The 21,577-nt window shown below is 31.0% G+C and overlaps 1 protein-coding gene across 2 annotated transcripts; it reads left to right on the forward strand.

Annotated features, from left to right (window-relative positions):
• Positions 1 to 2,535: 2,535 nt before the first annotated feature.
• Mesh1 (Metazoan SpoT homolog-1) lies at positions 2,536 to 21,577 on the forward strand. 2 transcript variants are annotated; one of them, XM_035354778.2, is made up of 3 exons: positions 2,536 to 2,825; positions 2,946 to 3,001; positions 21,002 to 21,577. In XM_035354778.2, the coding sequence occupies exons 1-3, from the start codon at positions 2,690 to 2,692 to the stop codon at positions 21,377 to 21,379; spliced, it is 570 nt and encodes a 189-aa protein (XP_035210669.1). In that variant the 5' UTR covers positions 2,536 to 2,689; the 3' UTR covers positions 21,380 to 21,577. The 2 variants fall into 2 exon arrangements, with proteins under 2 accessions (XP_035210669.1, XP_035210670.1); XM_035354779.2 differs by having other exon boundaries at positions 2,551 to 2,816.

The raw sequence follows: 21,577 nt of genomic DNA on the forward strand, positions 1-21,577 counted from the left end.
TTTGTAATTTTTCGTGTCGCATTTATGTAGGTCAATGTGCACAAACTCGGTATCCATGTGCTGCCAAAAATCACCAATGGGTACTCGTAAATATACTTTTACCAAAACATCACTGTGCAAGTAGTAATACTTTATTGATTATGCCAAAGCATTCAACTAGTTGATTTATACATGTATAATGGAGAGAAAATTTATGTGAAGAGGTCCTTTGCGAATGATTTGCATACTTGATATAAAATAAAATAATGGCTGATAATAGAACATCACTAATAGCACATTTCCTTAGATAACCACTCCCATAATACAAATCTATTTAAGTAAGAGGTTATTCTCTTTGGAAAGTTCGATTGCATTTTCTACAAAAAAAGCACACACTGTTTTGCATATCATTACATTCGTCCATATCTGTGTTGATAGCAAAAACTGAATCATAATATTAAATGATGAGAAATATGCCCAAGGAAATTGCAATACAGTTTAACTAAATAAATGGTTGTATAATAGAAATATAAAATTGCATGTTTCCACAGGACTTTTATTAAGAAATAAGAGCTAAAAATTCAATAATAGTGGAGAGCATGCAGTTGTCATGAAAAATTTCATTCATACACAGTTTATGAGCACTGGGTGAGACAGTTTTGAGAAATAATAAGTAAGAAAGTTTTCTCATCATCATATTCAAAGACATTTTTTTCATATTTTGTACTTGGATCTGTTTGGGAAAGTGACTGATTTTGCCATCAGTAAAAGTTATCCTGCTTAAAACAGTTTATTATTGTGTTTTCTGAAACATGGTTTCAAAATATGTATTTAGAAGATGCAGAAAATACACCAAGGAGGTTAGTCCTTATTAATTCATTTGCACTTTCATCCAAATTTTCCACATTATGAAGAATACAGCTCACCTCACGAAGATCATGTTCTTTCATCGCTCTATAAAAATTCCTTAATCGCAAACTGGAATAACAGATATCATGTTTCTGCAAGGAATAAAATTCCAAATTTTCCTCATTATGAAGAATACAGCTCCCCTCACGAAGATCATATTCTTTCATTGCTCTATAATAATTCTCTGATCACAAACTTGAATAATAGATATCATGTTTTTTGCAAGGAATAAAACTTTGGCATACTTTATGAAGTATGTTTTATGACATGCAGTTGTGAATCAGATCAAAGGTAAAATTCTTTTCATCTTACAGTTTCTAAATTCATTCATTAAAAATTTCTGTCATCATCTACACCATACGTTATTTTTTCATAATTTCAAATTCATCAAGAAAAAAATCAAATACATTGCAACATTTTGCTCACATTAAATGACATAATAATTACAACAAACGATGAGTCAATTTCCCATGTTTCTGCACAAGTGCCGATGGAACATTGACATTTTGATACACTTAAAAACTCGCAAAACATTAGAATAAATTTTTATTTCAGAGGCAGAAACAATTTAAAAAATCATCACATCTGAAATTTAGTGTCATTCATTTCACAAATGATGTTAAATTATGCGAAAGCACAGTCATTTTACGATTAACTAAATTATCAACAGAAAAAATACGTTCAAAATTCAGTATTAAAATAGTATTTTTATAATTAAACAGTTTCAGTGCTTTCGTAAGAGGAAAAAAAACTCAGTTTTGTATCCCTGATGGTAATAGTTTTAAATCAATATGCACAAAATTTATTCATACCACTAAAAAAATTATATGAAGTGCTAACAGAGATATTAAAAATTGAAATTGTTTTGTTCTTTTATTTATAATACGTTTAGCAGGAAATAAATGTTAATTCAAAGAACACTGCAATGGAAGTTCTCACATGTCCTATCAAACTTTTGTCAGTGATTTTAACTGAATTATCACCAGAAGAAATTTATTAATAAGCGAACACTACAACAACGAATATCTAAGATATTCTTTGACTACAACAACGTTTGCACCCTAACAAGAAATCTTCGATGTTTGTTTACATCGCACGATAAATTGTTAATCTTTGCCATAATTCACCGCGAAACATGATAAAAAGCCAAATATTGTAACCCATCCAGAAGCCAGTGACGTCACGGTAAACTTTTCCGTACACCTTTGACGTGTATCTGTACATAATTGTGACGGACTAGAGTATTCAGCATTTCGTATAATCCTATAACCAGATAATAATAATATTAAAATAAATTTTATCTGAATGAAGTTTTCTTATTACAGAAGCAGTAAAATTATGCAATTACATAAACGAATACACTTTCGGACAATATACTTAATATTGTTTACAAGCGCAAGCCAAAGTTCTGTTTATGTTACATCTCGCCCTTCAGCGCATGCTCAAGAATTACCATCCAGGCGAAACTAGTCGATTTGACCATGACGTCAAAAATTCGAAAAGTGGGGTAGGGTTTGGAAATACGCTTCTGGGCCTTTTGAACTCGTATAAAACAATGAGAAGTGCTTTTTACTCTGGAAACCGAAATTGCTCCCTTTCTATATACCTTTCCTTAGCACCTAAGCTTCGCCCATCGGGGCAGAAAGACTTAATGGCTGAAAACAAGACATCTGTTTACTTTGTCTGTCTGTCTGTCTAAACGTTATTTTAGGGAGGCTTTATAAAATCAGTTGTGTATTTATTCGTTATTTTTCTCCTTTTTGTTTGCTTTTGTGAGAACGACCGTGTTATTGTGGTCTTCATGGATCAGTGTAGCAAATATGACAATATGTGCTCAGTAATTAAAGCAGCAAATTTTGCTGCGATAAAACATCGAAAACAAAAACGTAAAGATATCGAAGAAACTCCCTACATTAATCATCCAATAGGTCCTCAATGTAGTTATTGTAGCTTAAATATTACTAGTAATAAAACATTAAATTTTGTGAAGTATAGTATCATGTAATATTTATAATCGCGTTATACTAAATGCAAATAATCTTTGTCATTTCCAATAGGTGTTGCTAATATTTTAACTTCGGAAGGTGGGATATGTGATCCAGTAGTCTTACAAGTAAGTAAATCATTTGAACTGAAATTTACAATTTTTTAGCAACATTGAATCTGAAGACTTATTGCAAATTCTTTAAAATTGGAAATATTAACTTGAAATTCTATTAAATGGGAATAAATTTGTAAAATGAGCTGTTATGTAGGGATAATTAGCATTTTTTATAAGCTTCTGAATTCTTACAGTAAAGAAATTTGATTTTTTTAAATTTCGTTGTTATACTATATGCATAAAAAATTTACATTAATTTAGTCTTCTTTTTTGAGTAAGTGGGGTGAAGGGCAGAATCGTCCACTTATTTGTTTTGCACTTTTTAACAAGAGTAAGAAAAATTGGATTTTTGTCAATTTTCTTTGACTTTTTAAGTGAAAATAGGTCGATGTGTACGTGGATAAAATCAAGAGAGTGTTCAGTGCAATTTTTGTGCAATTATGGGATGTTTTTTTAAGTGAAAATTGGTCGATGTGTACATGGATACTGTGCAATTCTTAGAAGCATGCCAAGCAGGGGATGATTCTGCACTTTCCCCAGTAAGTGTAAAGTGTGAGGACAGTCATGAATGTAAGTTGAGCAACACAAAAATCCATTCCCATAAACTGAGCAGCCCATCCTCTTACTTGTTGTGCATGGATGGAACCTGTGTTAAAATTATGTACAAAAGTTTTTTCACCTGTGAAGAAGAGGGACTTATGTCTGGTAGCTTTCAAAGTTTATAGTGCTTTATTCAAAATCTTTGTCAAAGTAAAGTTTTTTTTTTAAATTTTTGGTTTATCTAATATTAAATTTTACATTGATGTGTTTTTTTTTTGTCCAGTTTTAATTTGAGCCTATATATGATGTATGTCTACCACAAGGCATATATTCAAAAATTCATCTGTAAAAACTTCTAGAAGTTAGGATGATAGTTAAATATTTAAAATTTATAAGTTTCATATAATAGTATATCACAGAGTTATGCATAATTCAATTACAGTGTAATTGCAAATATAAATAATCGAAATAATGTGTAATTGAAATAACATATATTTGTAATTACAATGTAATTGTAATTGCAAAATCTTTAATTACAATGTAAGGTGCTACTTTGGTAGACGGTTGCACGGACTTTGGCGATATACGTTGGCGCGATTTTTACAAAGTCAGCCATCTTGTAAAACGCTGTTTTTACGCATAGTAAAGTATTCAAAACTTAAAAAAAAATAAATATCGTTAAAAGTAATGGATTAATTTTTTGTTGAAAATGTCACTTTTTAAGATGGCAGCAAGGGTAAATAAATACATTTACTATGAGTATAAAATAGTAAAGTAAGGTTACTATTACTTTCATATAGCAAAGAGAATAAAAACACCGCTATAAAAACATTGTGCCAACGTTTAATTAGATTAAAATATTACTGAAATTGAATATTGAATTAAAAACCATCATACCAACATTTAAAAGAATTAAAATATTATTAAATTCAAATACTTTAAAATATGTTATATAGAATATAATTAACATTAAAACATATGAACAATAATTATCTCAGCAATTTTTGAAAATAGTGTATTAATTTTTTCAACAAAAAATTGAAGTATACAATTATAAAATAAAGGAAAAATATGTACTTACATTTTTTTAGTCATTTAACCTATTGCTTATTGATAAGTACCACAAAAAAAATCGGAATCATAATTTAAATAACATCTTTGAAGACATCTTTCAAGGAATTCGAAGATATGAATTAAATTTTAAAACGGCGTGGAAAAGCACAAATTTTCAGTAACCAATTAGGGAGCTGATTATAGCTCGTTAATGCACAAATATTCTATAACCAATCAGAGAGCTTATTACATCATGCCTAAAATTAAAATTATTTAAAAATTCATACATAATAAAATCATTTTTTAAAAAAATGCAAAATTAAATTGTATTTTAATATTTAACAGTCATAAATAATGTTTAAAACATTAGATTAAATTTATACATATAAAAACCAATTACTTTTAAAGTAAGGTGACGTCATTGGTTACATCATCCACAATATAAAATTTCATAAAATATGATAAACAATAAAATTTTTATTTCAAATAAAAATGCAAAATTAAATTGATTTTTAATATTTAGAAGCCATAAATAATATTTAAACACGGAATTTATGCACAATAAAACACATTATTTTTTAAATAAAATGACAACAATGTATCGGTTACCATAAATAACTTATCCATCAATGGGTTTACCATAAGTTGTATTACTCGCCAAAAGAAAAATCGCCAAAATCCGTGCAACCGTCTACCAAAGTAGCACCCAATGTAATTATAAATCGATCAGTTACGATTTATTTACTTACAATGTAACTGTATTATAAATAATACAGTTACGTTATAAATAATACAGTTACAGTGTAATTATAAATCGGGCAACTGCGATGTATTTACAATTTATTCATTTATGATATAATTGATTCAATTTCAGTATAAATGTATTATAAATTTTAATTGTAATTTATAGTATAATTAATTGTAATTTATAGTGTAAAATTTATTACATAAAAATATAATTTAATAAACATAATTGTAATTTATAGTGTAAAATTTATTACTTAAAAATATAATTTAATAAACATAATTGTAATTGCACAATTTATAATTACAACTACAATAAAATCATAGTTGCAGTTCTGATTATACTGTATATGTACAATAACTAGAATAGCAATGTAGGGGTAAAGTGGAGAATTGCCCACTTATATGGTGCGTATCGATGTGTACATGGACAGAGTCAAGGGCCAAGTCACAATGCCAAGTTTGTGCAAGTCTCTGATGTTTTCTTCAAGTGGAAATAAGCCAATGTGTACATGGATACCGAGTTTGGGCAATTCTTTGACTTGTTATTTTCAAGCTGATGCAGAATTGCCCATTTATATGATGCGTATCGATGTGTACACTTTGTACTGTATTACAATTTTGTGTAATGTTTGCTTTTTAACAGTTAACACATCATTAATTTTTGTATACTTAGGATTAGAGATGTTATGTAAATTTTGATGTTCTTTAATTTTCTCTAATGATAATAAATGGCAAACTTAAGTGTTGACAAACAAGGATTTGTAGTTAGCATATCAGCTTCAAGCTTAGTAAAACCTATTTAATATCAAAGTGATGCACAGGTAATATTTAATGTCAATGTCATACATATGTAGTTTCAAAGATCATCTAAATAAACTTCCTGTAGGATGTTTAATATTTTTAAGCCAAACTAGAGCAGCGTGATCAGTATGTGCAGTAAAATGATTACCATGTAAATAATAATAAAATTCATCTATGGCATCAGTAATTGCTAAACATTTTAATTCCATAATTGCATAATTTTGTTTATAAGATCTTAATTTCTAGAATGAAAAGCGATTGGATGTAGGTTTCCATCTGGGTGTTCTTGTTTCAAAACTGCACCAACAGCTTCTTTAGATGCATCTACAAATACATGACAAGGATATTTTGGATTAAACACAGTTAAAATAGGTCTTTAAATTAAGCCATCTTTTAAATTTTGAAAAGATGTTTGACATTCATTAGTCCACTTATAAGGAGTATCTTTTTTTAAGTAAATTTGTTAAAGGAGCTCTAGTTTTTTCATAATTTTGAATAAATTTATGGTATATGTTTATACTTCCTAAAAATCTTAGCAATTCTTTAACATTTTTAGAGGGTTGTAATTTTTTAATAACTTCAATATTTGCATTACTAGGTTGATATTTTTCTGCTTGAACCTCATATCCTGGAAAATTAATTTTTGGCTAATCTTTGGAATATGGTAACAGGTAGTTTGGCGACATTTTGGTAAGGCGATAGCTAGGACTTTACTTAACAACGCGGCAAACAATTTGCGATTCTGCACATTCTCCCAATTTCACACCTAATCTTCGTCATGATTAAGCACTTTTGTTCCATAAAAGTTCTAGCATAAGCGTAATTCGGCTAGCAGATTGTTGGAAAAAAATGTTGAGTTAAAAAAAAAAAAAAAAATGCCTTTACTTCGTGAAAACAAAATAGCATCCAAACAAAAACTAGCAGGTTGCCGTAGCAGGATTGGCCGCCAAATTTTCACCAAAAAATCGCCAAGTTACCATAATTCAAAGATTAACCAATTTTTTCTTTATCAGAATTACACTTAGATTGTTTTAATTTTATATTCTGTTTTTGACATATGTCAAATACACTCTTGCCCCCCCCCCCAAAAAAAAATAAAACACCATGAAGGAAGTAGTTGTTTGTTGTAGGAAGTATGAAATTGAGTATGTGTCTAGCTCATACACGGATACAGTACAAAGTCCAAAATCCGGACATCCATTGTCCGGAATGATCTAAAATCTGGACCTCAAAACCACCAACAATGTTTTTCTCATAGGCTTTATGCATGCACATTTGATTTCCCCCTTCATGCATAATAAAGCATCTGGAGAGTCCCGATTCTTAATTTCACTTCGACACTAAATAAGATACCTTGTTATGGAAGAAACAGTCATTTTAGCATAAATTTGTACGATCAGTAATTTGTCTCCATTACTGCGTATCTGCTTGGCACACATCTCAAACTGAAACATTCCACATAGATACATCGTTGATCTGACACCAACCTGGCAAATCATTATTTATTATACTTTCCTTTCATCACGGCATGTTTATAAAAACATGACAACTTGAGTAATGACTCATGTAGCGATGCCTAAACAATCTTTTATGCTAGTAATTGAATAATAAAGGTTATGGTAACCTTTTATGTTGACATTATGCTTGGCGATGATTACAGATATAAGATAAATGCACTAAAAAATGTGGACGAGGAAAAATTTACCAAAAGTTTCTTTCCATGTGCTAAAAATAGATTTTGTTGATGATACTCATAAACTCAAAGATTTAGGGCTATTTCAATTAAGAACAACTGATTTGTTATTTGCATAAACCCAGAACCAGTGCCAGGGCTCGTATGGCCGCACCGAGTCGCAGAGTTTAGGACCCACAGAGACTGCATCAGGCAGTAAGATATCTAGCGCCGGCCCTCAACAAGGTGAATATGGTGGGAATTTATTCAGAACTCTGATAAGCCTTAAGCATATGTAAGAAATAGACGTAAGTATGATAATTAACTATACTAGTACAGTTCAGGCTTAATTGCCCTAGTGTGCGATAGAAACAAGATAAAATTTAACGGAACAACTTATCATTAGTTTCCAAGCTCATGATGCATAGCCAAATATATATAGTGAATGATAGCTAAATTTGATGATGAACGCCAATTTTAAAGGTTTTCAGGGATAACAAAACAAAAGCAAAATTTTCAAGTTAATGGATTTTGTAAAGAAATGTGGAGAAGCGGTAATAAATGAAGATGATATGAAAGAAGTTTTTCATTGTGATGACAGTGCTTCTCAATCATTAATCAATTAATGAATGGCGAAATCTGTAGTATGGTTCTAGATCCAGAAAATACCACTACCAATAGTGAAGAAAGTGACAGAGAATTTACTGAAAAAGAGAAAATTTTGATTGACAAGTTAGTCAGAATTCTGGAAAAAGCAGTTACAGGACTTCAACAATGTAACTGAACAAGAGATTATGTCAGTCTACAGAATTAAAGAGAAAGCATTAGCACAACTTAAAGAACTTACATTGAAAGAAATGTTTAATTAGGTAAACAAATAAATATTAAGTTTTTTTTTTTTTTTTTTTGTAGTAAATTTTGATACCCTTTAGACCAGTGGTGCGCAAACTAGGGGTCGCGACCCCTATGGGGGTCACCAAATTTTTATGAAATGCATTATGCCTGCATGCTGCATACCATACAGTGTGCATATAAAGAGTGAAGCGCCGTCACTCACTGTTTAATTGCAATTTCATGCTGTCCGCTCTTTCTTTGACCGTAATGCATAATGTATGTAAAGTGTGAAGACGCAAGTTTTTCACTCCGGTAGATAGCGCCCTCTTCGCGATAATTTGCCAGTTTTACTGTAAAGCGCCTATTTGATTAGACGTTAACCGCAGGGAAAGGGGAAAAATTCGCTTCCGTGATCAGCCAATCAGATGGCGAGGTACGCAGTATATCTGATAGTCAGAGTGAAGACGTGAAGTGTTCGCATGAAGTTGTAGCATGTAGCTGTTGGCCTGCAATTTTTTTAGTTTATCCTCAAGTTTTATCGTGTGACGTTGTGTAATTATGATTTTTTATATTTTTATCGGGCTTTGCTACTCTTTGTTATCAGGTATGTACTATCATTAGAGAAAGATCTCTGTTAATTTTATTGAATTTCCCGAAAAAAATGATAAATTATGATTATTTGTTATGTGTCATTTGCCCAATATGTGTCATTTGCAACGAAAAATTAGCAAATGAGAGCATGAAACCAGCTAAATTAAAAAGGCATCTGGAAATTAAACATAAAGAACTTCAAAATAAACATGAAGATTTTTTTCAAAGACGAGCTGAAAATCTGAAAATTCAAAGTGCACATTTAAAGAAATTTACAACAATACCTCAGAAAGCATTACGAGCTTCTTTGGAAGTTTCTTATCTAATAGGAAAAACAATGAAACTCCATACAATTGGAGAATCCCTTATCCTTCCTGCAGCAACTAAGATGACATCAATTATGCATGGCAATAAATATGGAAATGAACTAAAAACAATACCATTATCAAGAGATACCGTGTCTCGGCGGATTTCTGAAATGTCACGAAATAACGACTCAGAAGTCATAAAACGCATGCAAAATTCATCTGTATTTGATTTACAACTGGACGAGACTACCGATATTACTAAAATGTCATGTCACAACTAATTATTTACGTTAGGTTTATTTTTAATGAAGATAAAACAGAAACATTTTTATGTTGCAAAAGTTTGGAAGGGAAAAACAACTGGAGAAAAAATATTCGAAGTAATAAATGAATATTTTGAAACAAAGTCCCTTACCTGGGCAAACTGTTTTGCGGTTTGTACTGATGGTGCTGCAGCATTAACAAGTTCGAATAAAGGGCTCAGAGGCTTAATTCAGAAGGTGGCGCCTCGTATGGTATTTAATCACTGTATGATTCATCGGCAAGCTCTTGTTGCAAAAGATATGGATGAAGAATTGCACAACATATAATAAGACACTGTTAGTTCAATTAACTACATTAAATGCAACAGCCACAACAGCCGTCTCTTTTCAATACTTTGCAATGAGATGAGCTCAACATATGAGAGATAACTGTTACACACCGAAGTCAAATGGCTTTCACGTGGGAAAATACGACAGATATTTGAGAAATGAAGTGTATATGTTTTCAATCGAAAAGAAACATAGATTGGCAAGTTATTATATCAATGAAGTTTGGCTAGGGAAGCTGAGCTATTTAGTTGATATTTTCGAAAAACCTAACGACTTAAATTTGAGCTTGCAGGGTGAGAATTCAACTATTATAACTTAAGCCAATAAAATTCAAGCTTTTAAGAATAAGCTTAGTCTCTGGCAAACTGAACTGAATAAAAACAACACCGACATGTTCCCTTGCTTTAACGATTTTATCAAGGAAAATAATATAGATATATTTACATTTAAAAACATTGTTTCCAATCACATTGAAAAGTTAAAGGAAAATTTTTCGAGAAGATTCGAGGATTTTCCTGAAAACGATCTTGGTTGGATTCGTGATCCATTTTCCTTTGACATATGCTGTTCAACTCTTCCAATTAGTGAGAAAGAGAAATTGATAGATCTAATTAGTGATTATACTCTTCGAAATCTAGTAAAATCAATTTAAGACTCAGCCTTGCCAAAAATGTTGGCTATCCGTTGAAAAACAATATCCCGTTTCATGCAAGAATGCCATCAGAGTGTTAATACAATTTGCATCTACATATTTATGTGAAACTGGATTTAGCAAACTAGTTTCAATAAAAACTAAATACCGCTCGCGTTTAAACCCTGAAGATGATATGCGAATTGCAGTTAGCAACATGTACATCCAAACATCGATGAGATAATTAGAAACTTGCAGCCACATACGTCTCATTAAAGGGCAATTTACTGATTTTTGTGTTATACAAAAAGTATTTTCTTAAAATTATAAATAAAATTAATATGAGTCAGATATGATGATGTTTTTATTCGAAACGAAAGAAATGCGCGAAATATACATCGTATTTGTGAACATTTATCTCTAGGGGTCGCCAAAAATTTCTCTCTACAAAAAGGGTCGCAGTCGAAAAACGTTTGCGCACCACTGCTTTAGACCATAAATACTTCATTATTTCATATTTACAATTTTATAATTTCTACATGCCATTTTACTAGATTTAAACTAATGATCTAGTATATCGAAAAATCCCAAAATCCGGAATTGCCGAATTCCTGATGAGTCCAGATTTCGGACTTTGTACTGTAATAAAATGATTAAAAAATCAAGATCATAGTACCTGTTGACAGCTCACAATCACCCATTGAGTGTTAGAATTTATTTTGAATGGAATTAAATGCTATACTTTTCACAGAACAGTTTGCTCAGAATGGATGAATTTGAATGAAACATTTTCACAACTTTTCGTTGATTACATTAGAAAAAATTTTTAATGTAGTTCGATTTTATTCAATTAAGGATTAGAAAAATTAAGATCAAAGTTTATTGTATTATTAATATTAAAATTATGCATTATTTCTTTTCTATTTGTAGAGCTTCTTCCTGAAATACTTTCTCAAATATGACATGATTTTTTAGCTTCTGAGGCATCTTTTAAATAAAAAAATCTAAGTTAATTTATAATTAATGCTCTAATTGGTCTGTTTCAAATTAGAGTACCTTTTAATTTAATAGTGAAATACGTTAAATATTGGTGCTCATTTCCACGTACTTCTCTAAATATTTCTGAATGGTAAAGGTTTTTTTTTTTTTAAATATTATTTGAAACTTGTAGCTGAGTTATTATAAAATATAAGGGAATAATTCTGTTAATTATTCTTATCAGGTTTTTTTTTTAACCTTTAATTTCAACAATACATATTCTAAAACTCTTCTTTATTACTTCCTTTAGTATGCATCTCATAGAATTTGCTTTACAGTACCTTTTAGGATTGCTTTCCAGTATAAACAATTCTTGCTAAATAGTGTTATAAACGTGTTTGTCAACAGGATTTCAGTTTATGTTTATAATTCAATGCTAATGTTCTTATATGTTTAAATAATATTTATAATCATTATAAATTTAGACACATTGAATAGTTAGATTTCTTCACAGTAACTTTCACAGGAGTTTATGAATAAATAAATACTTCATTTTAGGTACATTTATAAATAATTTAATAAATATTTATGTATTTTGTTCCAGATACATGCTTTTTGCAAGCATATGCATAAATACCCATACATATTTCATATTTTTTATTTTCAGCATGTGCAAATCTTTAATTTCTGTGCATTCATTATGTATTTGGAACATAAAATAAAAGTAGTGAATACTCTATCAAGGTATCGAAAGACATATACAATTTTAAAGGTACCGTAAGGTATTTTTCATTCTCTGAGCATAGTAGAAAAATGGAATCAAAACAGGAAGACTAAAGTTTTTGTAATTTATTTCCTGCTTAATATTAAAAAAGGACCAGTTCCCTTAACAGATCCTCCATAAAGGCAACATTTTCATAGGCATACAGTCTTTGTTTACTTTCCCTTAATGAAATAATTAAAATTCACATATATGTCGGTGAACATCATAAACATACATATTTATTTCAGTATGAAACAGCCAAAATTAGATCCAAGTTAGTTAAAAATTCTGCTTTAACTATATTCTTTTTGCATATTTACTGAAAATATATGCAGCATTTAACAAAGGATTAGTTAGTAATTTGCATTGCTTACAAGCTGCAGTAATGAAAAAACTGAGCAGGAGGATTCCAAATGAAACATACTAATAATTTTCTTACATGCGATTATCCCTTTGTATTATTTGATAACTTGCTGTTCAAAATGGTCAATCATTTTGGATATACTGTCAATTACTGTAATTTTCAATTATGATCACTATTTCCCTTGGCTGTGTAACTGAAATCAAAGACAGTTACTTTCCTAATTACATAATTGTAATTATCTATTGCAACTAAATTGTAATTGCAATCACAATCATATTGTAATTGGATTATACAATTACTTTGTAATTCTAATTACAATATAATTGCATATGTTTTATAATTGTAATTGGATTTTACAAGTTATACAAGTTACAAGTTATATTGATTTTACAAGTTACAAGTTATATTAAAAAAACCGTCTCGTCCTTAATTTTTGCACATCAGTGTACTTCCATTAAGATGACGCTCAGATGATCCCTGAGAATACATTAGTTAAATTCGAATCTGAAGTGGGTCTTAACCAACGCTTAAGATGAAAATTCCTTCCAGAAGCAACGTATAAGATGAAAAGTTCTTTGAACTCTGAGGAGCACGAAATTGATGGCACTATATGAGGATCTTCACTTTTCGCAGGGAACGGTGTATTATCTGTTTTCTTCAAGGAGGTTAGACCAAGGTTTGGAAGTACTTGATGACATATTGAAAAAAATAATTAGTATGACGGAATGTTAGCTAGTATCGATGTTTAAGATATAAAAAAGAAATCTATTATCTCATCCCGATGCTTCACTTGCGAAATGACGCAGAAAAATTTATCGGGCCTAAGGCCACGAGAATCCGCTACTTTGACAATCATTAGGTAAGCCTCAGGAAGCAAAGGCCTAACAATGGCCCTTCCAAAAGTGGAAATCTCACCAACAAGCGAAGGGCAAGAAGCCCGTAAATCCAATTGCTGGAACAAACATTATTCCGACAAAATCAGCTGCCGACGAGCACAGCATCAAGTGGCAAGTCAAAAATCCAAAAAAAAAGTGCCCTCATCCGTCAAAACAGCCCGTTAAAAGGGGACGCGCTGGAATACCAACTTGGCATTGCTCACTCCCCGCCAAAAATTAAACCAGTTGCAACTTAAGCATTCCTTCATGTTAACAATCTCGCCAAAACCACCACTTTGAAACCCCAACGGAAATTCTAAGTCACCAAGTCGTCGCCAATCAGCCACGCCTCGCGAAGGGGGAGAACTTGGAATTTCAACAAACCTGTAAGCAGTCCCAACGAAGGAGCACTGAAAACTCGCAAAAACGACTATTTTACCGGAAAAAGGGATATTTCTTCCCTCAGAATAGAAATCACAATGACAACAGAAAAAATCTATTAATTAATGCTCATAACTAAAATTGCAATTGAAGTTAGGAAAACAAAAGTTAGGTTAAATTAAAGAGCTAATTTTTCTGCAACTAATGATATTAAATACTAAGAAATCGACTTAATTTTTATCATGAAAAAATGAGTTTATTACATGAAAATTCATTGTCTGAGTGTACAAGATTGAAGACGTTGTTCGCTTAAAACTAAATAGCCGAAATAAATTGCACTAGAATTAATAAGCCAAATAAATGAATATATCCAAACTTGTTGTGTAGCTAAAATTTTGAATATTTACAAATTAAAATTTTGATTTTTATGATTCACTTAATCATATTAAACTTGCTACAAAACACAGCCTTTACATCCTTCCAAGATCTTTTTACCCACTCACATACTTGTGAAATAGAGCGCCGTTTCATTCTACCTGAGGGTGTGAGGGCGTGATGTGGCTCTCCTATCCACTTGTTCCATCATTCTTGCATGTTTTCCTTAAATGGCTTATTCACTGATACATTTAAAGGCTGCAATTGGCTAGTCAGTCCACCAGGAATGACAGCTACCTGGGTTTTTAATCCTGTCGCTTTATTCTTTATGGTTTCAGTTCTATGGGTGCTAAACTGATCCAAAATCAAAAGAGAGGGTTTTCTTAAGAGTCCACTAGGTCGCCTCGCTAATACGTTCTGTAACCACAGTTTCGTTCCATCTTCGTCCATCCAGCCTTTTGGATGAACATGAACAATTATACCCGTTGGAAGTTTTTCTTTTGAATATGAAAAACGGCAGTAGTTTTGTGCCATCAGCACAACATGTTAGAACTACCGTATATCGGGTTTTTTTTTTCATGGCCTGTGGTTTTTATGGTTATTGATTTAGACCCTTTAATACTCAGTCTTGTTGGATGGTACATCAAATGTGAGTGGAATTTCATCCATATTTCCTATTTGACCGAGCTCAAAAGAAGTTTTCTTGCATGCATTTATAACAAACCTATGAAATGCTAGTATTTTTTCTTCATAATCTGCTGGCATTTTCTGTGCAATAGTTGTTTTTGTGCGCATTGATAAGCCTTGCCTTTTCATGAACCTGTAGCACCAGCCCTCAGATCCTGAAAAGTTCTGATTCCCATGATTTTCTGCAAATTGATTATCATTTTGGTTGAAACACTTATCCCAGATTTCCTCTTATCTAACATCCACATTGTTACAGCATTTTCAAATTCAGGCCAAGATGGAGCTGGGCATTGAAGGTTATGTTTTTGTTTTTTAGCAGTCTTCAGTTGATTTTCCTGCAGTCATCAAGTACGTATAATTTTTTCGGTAGGTGGTGGACTGAAATGCCTTGCTGCTGTTCTGTTTCCATGCACTTTGGCGTAGTTTAACACTCCTAGTTTATACTGAATTGTAAAGCTTAATCTCTTGTTTCCTGTAGTAATATTTTTCAGGGTATTTTTTTAAAACAAATAGTTTTAAGCACTGATATCGACACATTTATACAGAGTAGCACCGATACCGACACGTGTGTTGGATGAGTCAAAGAAAGTTTTTGTAAAGAAGGAAAGGCTCCATAGACGCAATGTGACTGTCGAACCTGTTCGAACTTCGACATCAGCTTCGAGCTTTGGCGCTTTTTGGCGACAGCTATTTCACGTATGCACAAAATAATTATGGCAGTTGTAGAAAAAGTTATGTGTGTCTAGACCTTTATCCGGGCTAAAAATAGCATTCACTATTGAAAGTTAACCTGTGTCCTTCACGTATAAGACGCAGGTAACTTTTTTGAGACCAAATTTAGGAAAAAAAGTGCGTCTTATACGCCTTCAAATATGGTAATTATACTAATAAAAAGTCATGCTTTGTTTTCGCAAGTCCTTACAATAAAGCATTTGTAATTTGTTTTTATAGGATATAAAAAAAGGCCAAATTTTCCATTACATGCAAACAGTGGTATTGAGATACATACGAATTAGAAAATAATTAAAATTATGTTTATCATGTACATTACAAATTAGAATAAAATATAAATAGCACAGCAAATTAAAAAGAAGAAAATATGAGAAAAATTCATACATAATTAGAAAATAAATTAAAACAGTTGTTAAGAAAAGTTATGTATTCATAAGTATTTTTTCACTATAAAAAATAATTCCATAGACATACTGAAAAAAGAACTTCTGTAAAAAGAATTCTTCATACTTGATCTCTTAGCCAGTTTTGCATGAGAGGTTATTTTTATTACTTATTTTAACAGTTAAAAGAAAATTACTATGAAAGTCTGAAGCAATTTATAAAACAAAATGTTTCGATAGAATCTGAATCTGTTTGATGGTATAAGTACCAAACAGTTAATAATATTCAGCTCCAGTTTATTTTATACAAACACTATGTTGCTACTTTTAACAAGACATTAAAGCATAATTATGACCCTTGAAAAATCTAGTTGTAGGTTTTTAATTTTCCTGAATTCCATCATGTTATTTGCCTGCTACTCTAGAGTGAGATGACTCTTGGATTAACATAACATTTAACATGTTAAAAATTTGTATAATATATCTGTAATTTGCAAGTCTCCCCTCCCCAGTTTTTATTTGTTTGCATATTCCAAGAAAATTAAATTTTGTATTAAAGTATAAAATAAAAACATATTTTCAAGATTTTGTTAAGATGGCTTTAACAGGAAAACTACATAATGAAATCTCTTATAGTGTAAAGAAAGCTAAAAGCATTATATAGACTATGGGTATTTTTTGGGTTGAAGCTTTCAACTCTATAAATAATAATATTTTTGCCAGAATTGAAACCTGGGTCAAACTACCACATGAAATGGTCTTAAGTACTTAGGTATCGTTGAACCAATTTATAACAGAAACTGATATATAATTATATGGTGATAAGAACTTGTATATTCACCATTCTCTAAATTATAAAAATCACTTAACAGTGTTGAAAGTTGAATCATTATTTGAAATTATATGAGAGTAATGTTATCATTCTGTTTCAGTATAAAAGTTGCTTAAAAGATTTCTTATATCACAGCAATATACAGTGAATTCTTTCCTGCCGCTCTTCTACCACAGACGACACATTTGAAAATAATAATACTTCTGTGAAATAAATAAACATTAGTACTGATAATTGTAATAGCATTCTCTAAGACAACCACATTTTAACCCAACAGACACCATCTAATGTGCAGTACAGTCTAATTTTACTATCAAATTAAAGTTCTTTATGTGCATCATGTGCCTAAAGAGTTATTATACTTCCATTTCTCATTGTAGTAGCAAAATTATTTTTGTGGGAAAAAGTTAATCAACTCCGTGATTTGTTTAACTGCTTACAGTAAAGCACACAAATGACTATCTTAGTACAATTCACACATTTGGAAAAATGTCTGCTAAATCCCTAAATGCACCAAAGTACTGTAAAACAACATTTGGCAGTTTGTGATATAACATATTTGTTTTATAACATGGATGTAGACATTCTAACTCAGCAGCAAGATCTAAGGTGTTTATCTCTCTTGAGTTTTGTTTCATGTCATTTAGAGCATGTATACACTGCTTTCCTTATTTTATGGCAAGTTCTCAATGCCACAAATAATGCTAAACACATCAGAGTAGTGACTTTACTGCTCAAATCTTTCTGTCAAAAGCAGTGTTAAAAAGTTGACTCATAATTGATTTCCACCTAAAATGGGTTCATCTATGTTTTTATAAGAAAACTGCTTTTTACAATTGTACATGTGATATCATTTAATTGAGTAACCCCTCCTAAAGATGTAATCAGTTCCCTTGCTTCTTTAGTTCTTTTCTAAATCCTTTTTCTCAGAACTCTTCAATATATAATATTGCAGTTATCAGTTTTTCTGTGGTAACTAATTACATGCTTTGCTGAATTGTGTTGTTAACTTTATTGATATTATTGAAAATTTAACTGCATCACTTCATACTACCTTCTATTTTGTCCCCCTTTAAAATTGATGACTTTTTGCCATTGGGGGATTTCTATTTCAATTTCACTACAGTTGCTCATTTTCTTCTCTCATCATTATAAAGCTTATTTATAGTCACACTATCATATTGCATTTTTTAAAAATTTCCTTACTCTGCCCTTCTTTCTTGATGTTTCCTTCAACAAATCCATCTTATGCTTTCTCTTTCTCGAGAACCTGATTTTTTATACACATTGGACCCCCTTTGTGATTGATATATGGGCACAATCTACATTTAACAAAAGCACTATGGAGAGAGAGATACTGACATTATTACTAATCTCTGCTAAGAACTGGAAGTTCAGTATGATCAGCAAGACATTTTGGCTTTTTACTTAAATATAAGATCAAAACTTGTATGCATATTAACAGATGCTGGAGATGAGGAACTGATAAACAGCATTGTTTATTAAATGTAAAGAATTTTGATAAGGAGTCCAGTTATTCAGTAAAATATCTCTGAAATCTTTATCAATAAGGTTTTCTGAAAGATTTTCTGATCCAAAATCTTCACATGTATTTTGGTGTAATGAACACAGTTTGCATAACATCTAGGCCATCAGTGTTCAAGGACGTTCTATAGTTCATCATAATATCACCCATATAATTAAATAAACTTTGTGCAATAGATACATGGAAGCAAATTAAAACAGATTTAATCAGTTTTGTCAATATTAGAAGTTTCTGTATTCCATCTTCTTTTAGCCTAAATACTACTGCCCAAAATTTTACAGTATTAGTTTATTTTTCTGTTTTTGGCATAATAATTTTTTTGTCATAAGAAAATTTCTTGCCTGAGTGACCGAATTAAATGAACTATAAACAACAGATTCATAAAAGTAAAATAAAATAGATTTAATCACTTGTATCAATGTGGATATTTTTACTTGCCATCTTCTTTTAGCCTGAATACTTCAGACTGATGTCATTAATAGTCTAAAAGTTTTAATTTCATTGAGGATTTAAAAAAATCTGGAATTTTAACTATATCCGGACCACAATCACCTCTGAATATCAAATTTAACACTTTTCACATACAAGCAATGAAGACAAGATCTTCAGTTAAATAATTCAATGGAAGTATCTGTAAAACTCTTAAAAAAAAAAAAAAAGCTATAAGAAAAAAAGCAATCAAATTTAAACTGATTGATAAATTACATAAATTTTTCCTCAAAATAGGTGGTCATTTAATACCTCAGTTAGTCCGCTAGTGCCACGAACATAAGTTATACAAAATTGATACATTTAAATGAAAGAAAAATATAAACAGAGTTTGCCACTATTGTTAAGAATGATCTTATGAATTTCAGATCCGAAGTTGAATGCCATGAAAATGAAAATAGTTAATTTTTTAATCCAAAAGCAGGTCAGCCAGTTAACCAAGAAAAAAGGATTTCGAAAGTGGACTGTGTATTGTAAAAATGTGAAATCATTTATCTATATTGTAAAATTATAATATGTTTAAGCAAATATCCTAAAAGCCTGTTTCTTATAATGTTTTCATTTATTAGCTTCGTAACTGCAGAGAAATTTCCTTGCTCTAATTTTCCCAGAAATTTTTTAAATAAAACTGACACTAAATCCTGTGAATTAACTGAGTTGAATGCATTGTGTTTAGTATATGAATTTATATCTTATACAGGCTGTATGAATACAGTGTTGAAAACTTTCAGGAGAGATAGAGTACACCTAGACGATGTGAAATCACGTAGGAATGCATGGTTGGAAATGCTTTCCTGGCGCAGTAACGACGACACAAAAGTCGAGAAAGAAAGGACACAAACGGGGTAAGAAAACGTGTATTATTCGGAGTACAACAAAAACAACACAAAAAGACAAAAATCATTGTCAAAGAATGTGTTCGGAATTACGACCCAGACTGTGATGCAGATCTTCCATGCGGAGATGTGAGGCCTGCATCATGGTCCAGGATCATAATTTCAAACACCTTCTTTAATGACGATCGTTTTTTTCCCCTTATTAGTAGGTTTCTGCCGAACTAAACATAATAAAACATTTTGTCTCACTGTTTGTGTCCTTCCTTTTTTGCTTTTTGTGTCGTCACAGCCGCACCAAGAAGGCGTTTCTGACCATGCATTCCTATGTGATTTCCCATTGTCTAGGTGCACTCTATCCTGAAAGTTTGTCGACACTGTACTGATACACCCTATATAAATGCCAGCAGTATTTGTAATAATAGAGGAACTTAGATTGAATCACAAATTTTGTTGAGAGAATCAGCATCAGCTCTACCAGAGTCAATTTTTATCAGTACTAAGAGCAGTCGTTAATTGAATAATTGATTACACATAATGCTATAAGTATAAATTAAGTAAAATTAAATTATGACTTTCCAATATAAATTGCATGTAAATCTTAATTGAAAAGATTTCCAGGACTTTAAATGTGTTTCATGTCCATTTAATCATTTTATATCTGCAGCATTTAGACAACTTTTGAATATATGTAATGCAAACTTCCATTCACTAACATAATTAAAAAAAAAAAAAAAATGTGAAGTAGCATGCCATTTATGGAAATTGAGGATATGCCTCTGACATAAGATATATAAAGGAATTCGACAATATACTGCACCTTATACTGAAACAGCTTGCATGAGAAACTTTATATTGTTATCTATTGCCTGCATTCTCTATAGATTGGTATTATTAGGGCTTGGCTGAATAGAATGTGCCAAAACTAAACCTAAAATAAAATCTTTTATACAAAATGTACTTTATATATTATTTCATCACATAGAGATTATTTTTTTTTTTAGGCTGCTTTACTTCATGATACTGTTGAAGACACAGCTACAACACTGGAAGAAATTGAAGAACACTTTGGGGCTGCAGTACGAAATATTGTTGCTGAAGTCACTGATGATAAATCCTTACCATATGGAATTCGCAAGCAAATGCAGATAGAAAAGGCTAAAAAATGTTCCTATGAAGCTAAATTAGTAAAACTTGCAGATAAATTATATAACCTTCGAGATCTACAAAAATCCACTCCTATAGGATGGACTAATAGAAGAGTGGAAGAATACTTTTTATGGGCTGCTGAAGTAGTGAAGAATCTGCAAGGAACTCATAGCAAACTGGAAGATGAACTGAAACACGTATTTAGTGCCCAAGGAATTTATTTAAATAATTAATTATATGTGTATGCATGCATGATTATATAAATTTATTTGTTGTTATTCATATTTCTTATAATTCTACGATGTTTTAAAAATATTTTGAAATTATATTCAATGTAGTTGCTATATTGCATTTTCATCACAAACTATTTTCAAAATAAAATCTAAAGAAGTGCTGTATTTTAAAAGATTAAAAATTAAGTGTAACTTTTA

The sequence above is a fragment of the Stegodyphus dumicola genome, chromosome 5, assembly GCF_044657685.1.
Source record: "Stegodyphus dumicola isolate Sdum_Otavi_A_Nest chromosome 5, ASM4465768v1".
Lineage (NCBI taxonomy): Eukaryota > Metazoa > Arthropoda > Arachnida > Araneae > Eresidae > Stegodyphus > Stegodyphus dumicola.